This window comes from Camponotus floridanus, unplaced genomic scaffold, assembly GCF_003227725.1.
Source record: "Camponotus floridanus strain SB8 unplaced genomic scaffold, Cflo_v7.5 scaffold27, whole genome shotgun sequence".
NCBI lineage: Eukaryota > Metazoa > Arthropoda > Insecta > Hymenoptera > Formicidae > Camponotus > Camponotus floridanus.
In genome coordinates this window covers 2,038,169-2,045,869 of record NW_020229403.1, presented here as the reverse complement: position 1 = coordinate 2,045,869, position 7,701 = coordinate 2,038,169, and the positions used below count along the sequence as shown (strand labels likewise).

At 31.3% G+C, this 7,701-nt stretch overlaps 1 protein-coding gene across 3 annotated transcripts; it reads left to right on the top strand.

The window, feature by feature from the left end:
• Positions 1-660: 660 nt before the first annotated feature.
• LOC112638237 (28S ribosomal protein S5, mitochondrial-like) lies at positions 661-2,466 on the top strand. 3 transcript variants are annotated; one of them, XM_025409529.1, is made up of 5 exons: positions 661-694; positions 1,014-1,357; positions 1,512-1,733; positions 1,809-2,000; positions 2,431-2,466. In XM_025409529.1, the coding sequence occupies exons 2-4, from the start codon at positions 1,129-1,131 to the stop codon at positions 1,874-1,876; spliced, it is 519 nt and encodes a 172-aa protein (XP_025265314.1). In that variant the 5' UTR covers positions 661-694; positions 1,014-1,128; the 3' UTR covers positions 1,877-2,000; positions 2,431-2,466. The 3 variants fall into 3 exon arrangements, with proteins under 3 accessions (XP_025265314.1, XP_025265313.1, XP_025265312.1); XM_025409528.1 differs by lacking the exon at positions 661-694 and adding an exon at positions 783-810; XM_025409527.1 differs by lacking the exon at positions 661-694 and adding an exon at positions 800-921.
• Positions 2,467-7,701: the final 5,235 nt, after the last annotated feature.

The following is a 7,701-nucleotide window of genomic DNA, read 5'->3' as shown; positions in this document are numbered from 1 at the left end:
TTTCTTGTGCTCCAGTTATCGCGCTTTTTATTGGCTCTTAGTTATCAATTGTTTAGTTAATTTTTAATTATTATTATTTGAGCCAATTTTTTATTTTAATTTTAATACTTATATTATTTAATATTTAAAAATAATATTTAAAAATAAACTAGAATATTTTTTGTGTTATAATTTATTTTCAATGATGAACCGTTGTGATAAAGACTATATTAAATTACATATAATAATGGCGATTGTGGTGATAGATAATGTGTGATTAATATATAATATAATATAATATCGGGTAATATATTTTAATAATCAATTATACTTGATAGATAGATAGATAGATAGATAAATAGATAGAGAGAGAGAGAGACACAACTTATTTACATTACAAATTTATTTAATATATACAAACGTTTTGCGTTACTTATGTTATCGACATTTCGTGTACGAAGCATGGAATACAATCCGAAATTATGTTACCCATTGAAAACATTCGTAGATTTGATACGTAGTTCATGTTTATATTTTTTTGTTTATACGATGCATCGCTTTCAGAGATCGCCTAAAAGCAGACTATGACAAAACAGAGTGAAAACTATGAACAATTTTGTTGTTTGTTTTATAGATTTTAAAAATGGCTTGTCGTATGCTACATATTTGTAGAGTTGTAAATAATTTGATAAAAATGTTCAATCTGTAAACAATGGTAACGCAAATGAAATATATTATTGTCTCTAAATCATTATATGTAATTAACATATAATATGTATTTAAAATTAATTTATCAATTTAATTCTAATAAAATTATGAAATTTTTTTCAGGTATATATTATTGTTTAATATTGTTTAATTTATTGCTTGTCAGTCATTCACATTTATTAAAAATAGTCACTTTATTAAATAATGTGAGAAACTCTATGTTCTTTGCGAATAGTAAGTAGAACTTTTATGGATATAGCATTTTGATAATAGTTTATATTTACAGTAGAAAATAGTTTGTATTTCACTGTGCTTTTGTTCTATAGGACCTGAAGATGAATTATGAAAGGGTGTGACAAGTATCAGTAATGCAGGAAGACGCAGAGGTAGAGCAAGAAGAGTAGTGAAAAGAGAGACCTAAATAAGGAGCAAATTATTGGCATGGGAAAAATTCCGATACAATTTCCTGGTCTGAACACTTCTGTGTTTAGAGGAAAAGAATTAATTCAACAGCTAAAACTGCTTGTAAATCTTGAAAGAAAGCAAAAACTTATGGAATTACCACAAAGTAAGACCAGACCAATGCAAATAAAATTATCGCCATTGGAATGTGGTTGGAGGAGTGTTACAATGGATGGCAGAAGCATTGAATCAGATCTTATTGGAAAAGGTTAATATTTATGCTATTATTGGATTATAATGGTTAAATTACATACATACAAAAATCATGTGATACGATGTCTATTTTCAATTTTTTTTTTTTTTTTGATGTTTCAGTTCTAAATATTAGAATCTTATATAATTAATATCTTTGTTTTCTGCAGATACATTTGAAAGTTTTGAAACCTGGATTTTGGAAAACAAAATGATAACTTGTATGACCAGTAATTTAGCACGTAAGACTAGAATCAATTCATTTATAGTAACTGGGAATGGAAATGGATTGGCTGGATTTGCATTATCAAAAGCCAAAGTATCCCTAAAGATGATTAAAAATAGGGCTGGTCAAAGATTAATGTATATTCCTACATATAAGGAACACACTGGTAAGAAAATACTTGTCAATACTATATAATATAAAATTTATTTCTTCTCTTTTAATATCACTTTGTATTTTTCAGTGTTACATGATTTCTTTACACAGTTTGAGAATATAAAAATATTTGTAAAGAAAATTCATGAAGGATAATGGGCTTGTTTGTCATCATGCGATAAAAGCGTGTAATAAGTTGCGAGATAATTGGCATAAAGGATATGTATGCCAAAGTACAAGGAGGAATGTAAAAACATTCTTTACTGGTTTATTGCAACAGGTATATATATAAAGTATTTAAAGGCATATTATACTTTTTATTTAATTTATATGAATTTAATTTATATTTAATTTAATTTAATTTATATGAATTTAATTTATATTTAATTTATTAGAAAGAAACATTTTTTATTTATAAAAATATATTAAAAATGATAGATCTATATTTAGTAGTTGGAAAGAAAGAGAGGAGAAATGAAAAGTGCATCTAGTTAATTTAAAAGAATAAAAATCTAAAAATAATACATAAAAATTAATATTATGTATTTTTTTCATGAGGAATGTGGGGCGCACATTTATGCATTTATTTATTTAGATGAGATTTACTTTAGAGCACATTCAGTATTCAACTTTAATTTTATTTTCTCTTTCTTATGATATATAAGTATAACATAATTACCTGCAAATGCTATCACTTTGTGTGCTTACAGTGATACAGAAGCAACATTACAAGTACTATATTTACAGATAACATCTGTATAATAAAAAAAGCACCAAAAATCTAATGGTGAAAAAAGGGTAAATATTGTAGACCAGCGTAAGTATCAACCAATTATTCCACTGCTCTGTTTCATTAGAGTTGCAATTTTCTTTTATAATATCATAAATATTATAAATAAGATAAAGATTTCCATATGTTTCAAATAAATTTATATATTTTACGTATGTAATACTGCGCACACATAGTAAAAGGTGATAATATCGCAGTTATAATAAGATACAATCCTGGCAATGTAGTGATTTTTGGATCCTACTTAAAATAATTTAATTTGATTTATTTTTGAGAAATGCACACAATACTTGAGAACAAATTATTTTTGTGCCATGTATTACCTGTGTAAAATTGCACACAGTATCATATTGCACACAGTATCATATTGTCTGCGATATATGAAAAGCTTCATCGATGAAATATGATTGAGATATAAGAAAAGTAATATAATACTTGTAATGAATAACGTTAATGTGGAATACATAAATATTTTATATTTTAATTTCATATAATCAAGATGAGATAAGACACTCATGATTACTTTAAAAATGTGTCCACAAATATCATGTAACTTCAATAGCTGCATTCGTCAAATTAATCCTATTAAATGAATCACAGCAGCTTGTTTTAATTTAATCTAACCTAACCAATTATATTATATGCTCCTCATTAAAATGTGTAAAACTGTACGTCGCACATTTAATGCGATTAATATACTACGTAATAAAATGTAATACATTAATGAAATAATTAAATATTATTTTTGAAAGCATGATACAATCCAGGCAGCATACGCTTGTATTTACATTCGATATCCAAAGCCACTGAGAGATTAGGTTAGGTTAGGTTAGGTTAGATCAAACAAATTTATCGTTTAACAGTTGGCAGCCCTACGAGAGGGCTGTACAGTACTGCGCGCGCGTACAAAATAAATTTGAAATCGCTTCTAGCATAACCATCTTCACGCGATCGACTTTATTTGAATTGTACCGAATCGAATTATGATGCCGATTTGTCCGAATGTAATTCGGGACATCGCGATGCTGTATAAGCGTCGAATGAGCACAAATTATCACGCAAATATGATAAATCAAATCTACTCACCGGCTGTTCCACAGGCCGCTCCTCCTCGGGACAGTTCGCTCGCCTCGGGACGTCCCATTCCGATCTTGATGCACACAAATCCACACGATATCATCAACGCGAACGCGCGACACTTTATTCGGCACTCCCGATACTCGCTCGCATCCAATAATCATCATCAAGGGCCCGAATAACGCGACGCAATTTCGCTCCATCTTCGCAATGACGCAATCACTGAATATCGTCAAAAATCGCTGTCGCGCGTTTCCATCGACACACTATAAAAGTCGCGCGATCATCCTTGGACACTCTCGGCGCTCGTTCACTCGCGATATTCGTTTAAAAACGGTTAAAAGATGCGAAAAATGCGGATGTACGACGATCCGTGTAACTGCGTGTGACTCCGATTCACGTATGACGCGTATGACGTAGCAGTCACGCGCCAACATGGCGGCCGAACCACTGCGCATTCGTTTCTGCGCATGGCCATTCCTGTGCTCAACGTTCGCGCAACTTTGATTTCTGAAAGCACATAATGATAAATATATAAAGATAGAATCAATTAATCATATTGGTCATATATGTAGACTTGCCCGAAGAAACAGAGAAAAAATTGAGAGATATTTTTAATTTCTTTTTCTTTTAGTAAAGGATGGAAATGTCTATTCATAGGCTTGTTCTTTTTTTCCTCTTTCGCGCAATTTCGATTCAATATATAACGTAAAAAATTCATAGTATATTATGCTAATGATATGAATTACGAATGATTCGATTGTTTTATCGCGCTTTTCCTTAGTCAAATCTTATAATATTTACTTTTGCATTTTAAAAGACTGAGAGCGATTCATATACAGAGTTTGAAGAGATATCCAATGCATGACAAATTATACTTGCGTTGATTAGTATTCATCAATACCGAACTGTTAATCGCGAATACGTACAATACTTTCACACATTTTTTTCGCAAACGATATACGAAATGCTATATTTCGCGCCTCGCGTTTCACTCATGCGGCCATCTTTCTTTGCTGTTTAGTATCGCCATCTGCATTCGCGTTAAACGCCAAAATTACGTAGTCAAAATACTTTTCGAGTGCCGGTAAAGTCATCATTTTGTGCATGTCGGTAAATTGTTAAAATCACGTCGCGCAAGCATAATTTTTTTATTGGTAGTATAACAAAATATGTAATTAAAAATTCATGTACGAAACGTATTTTTAATCAAATTACAAACATATACTTATTCCGTTACTCTAATACTTGTACGTTAACAGATTTAGGTTACACACATTGCATAAAGCTTCCAGAGAAAAATATCCAGAGGCACAAATATTTTATAAACGAAAATCATGCGAAGATGAAACAATAGATTAAAGAAGCCGTATAATCATTGTACTTTTATGTATAAACGTTTCACAAAATAAAATCTTTATAAATGAAGTGTTACATTAAAAATATTAGTATAAAATTAAATATCAATATGAGATTTAAAATTTTTTGTCCTTTTTTTTCTTTAGAATTTTTTTACTTTTTTTTCTAAAGATTCTTTAAGCGAGAACTGCTTCTTTCGCAAGACTATTGAACAATTTGAATGTTTGATATTTTCTTAGTAGTTTAAATTTCGTGAAAAAATTCGAGAGAAAATTAGATTTTATCGTATTACTGCACATATCGATTAAATGCTATATCAAATATGTAGTGTAAATATTTTAATTTTTTTGTATACGATCTACTTTTTATTCTATCGATGTTTTCATAGTGATGCACCTTGAGCACTTTGCTTCATGTTTGTAATAAAAATATATTAAAGCAAATTATTTTGCAAATTTATTATTCTAATTTTTATTTAGAAAGACTAAGATTAAAAAAGACGTATGCATTTTTTTCAGATATTTCTATTGAAAAAAACGCATCAGATAAAACTTTCCTGTACATTTTAAATGCGCCAAAAGATTTGCTCTTTATTCCACTTACTGCAATAATGTACACTAAAAATGACAGATCTATATTAAAAATGATAGATCTATATTTAGTAGTTGGAAAGAAAGAGAGGAGAAATGAAAAGTGTATCTAGAGAATTTAAAAGAATAAAAATCTAAAAATAATAATACATAAAAATTAATATTATGTATTTTTTTCATGAGGAATGTGGGGCGCACATTTATGCATTTATTTATTTGGATGAGATTTACTTTAGAGCACATTCAGTATTCAACTTTAATTTTATTTTCTCTTTCTTATGATATATAAGTATAACATAATTACCTGCAAATGCTATCACTTTGTGTGCTTACAGTGATACAGAAGCAACATTACAAGTACTATATTTACAGATAACATCTGTATAATAAAAAAAGCACCAAAAATCTAATGGTGAAAAAAGGGTAAATATTGTAGACCAGCGTAAGTATCAACCAATTATTCCACTGTTCTGTTTCATTAGAGTTGCAATTTTCTTTTATAATATCATAAATATTATAAATAAGATAAAGATTTCCATATGTTTCAAATAAATTTATATATTTTATGTATGTAATACTGCGCACACATAGTAAAAGGTGATAATATCGCAGTTATAATAAGATTCAATCCTGGCAATGTAGTGATTTTTGAATCCTGCTGAAAATAATTTAATAATTTAATATAATAATTTATTTTTGAGAAATGCGCACAATACTTGAGAGCAAATTATTTTTGTGTCATGTATTACCTGTGTAAAATTCCACACACAGTATCATATTGTCTGCGACATATGAAAAGCTTCATCGAATGGCTTCATAAAATAAATGGTTGAATATGAATGAGATATAAGAAAAGTACTTGTAATGTAGTAATATAGTACTTGAAATGAATAACGTTAATGTGGAATACATAAATATTTGATATTTTAATTTCATATAATCGAAATGAGATAAGACACTCATGATTACTTTAAAAATGTGTCCACAAATATCATGTAACTTCAATAGCTGCACATTCGTCAAATTAATCCTATTACGTTAAATGAATCACAGCAGCTTGTTTTAATTTAATCTAACCTAACCAATTATATTATATGCTCCTCATTAAAATGTGTAAAACTGTACGTCGCACATTTAATGCGATTAATATACTACGTAATAAAATGTAATACACTAATGAAATAATTAAATATTATTTTTGAAAGCATGATACAATCCAGGCAGCATACGCTTGTGTTTACATTCGACATCCAAAGCCACTGAGAGATTAGGTTAGGTTAGGTTAGGTTAGATCAAACAAATTTATCGTTTAACAGTTGGCAGCCCTACGAGATAGGCTGTGCAGCACTGCGTGTATATAAAATAAATTTGAAATCGCTTCTAAAGCCTAACCATCGTCACGCGATCGACTTTATTTGAATTGCACGGCATCGCATCGAATTATGATGCGGCGTCGATTTGTTCGAACGTAATTCGGGACATCGCGATGCTGTATAAGCGTCGAATGAGCACGAATTGTCACGCAAATATGATAAATCACATCTACTCACCGTTCACCGGCTGTTCCACAGGCCGCTCCATTCGCTCGCCTCGGGACGTCCCATTCCGATCTTGATGCACACAAACTCACACGATATCATCAACGCGAACGCGCGACACTTTATTCGGCACTCCCGATATTCGCTCTCATCCGATAATCATCATCAAGGGCGCAAATAACGCGACGCGACTTCGCTCCATCTTCGCGATCGCGCTATCACTGAATTGTCGAACACGGCTGTCGCGCACTTTCACTGACACACTATAAAAGTCCCGCGATCATTCTTGGACACTTTCGACGCTCGTTCACTCGCGATATTCGTTTAAAAACGGTTAAAAGATGCGAAAAATGCGGACGTACGACGATCCGTGTAACTGCGTGTGACTCCGAGGCACGTATGACGCGTATGACGTAGCAGTGACGTAGCAGTCACGCGCCAACATGGCGGCCGAACCAGTGCGCAGAAAAAGAATGCGCACTGGTTCGGCCGCCATGTTGGCGCGTGACTGCTACGTCACTGCTACGTCATACGCGTCATACGTGCCTCGGAGTCACACGCAGTTACACGGATCGTCGTACGTCCGCATTTTTCGCATCTTTTAACCGTTTTTAAACGAATATCGCG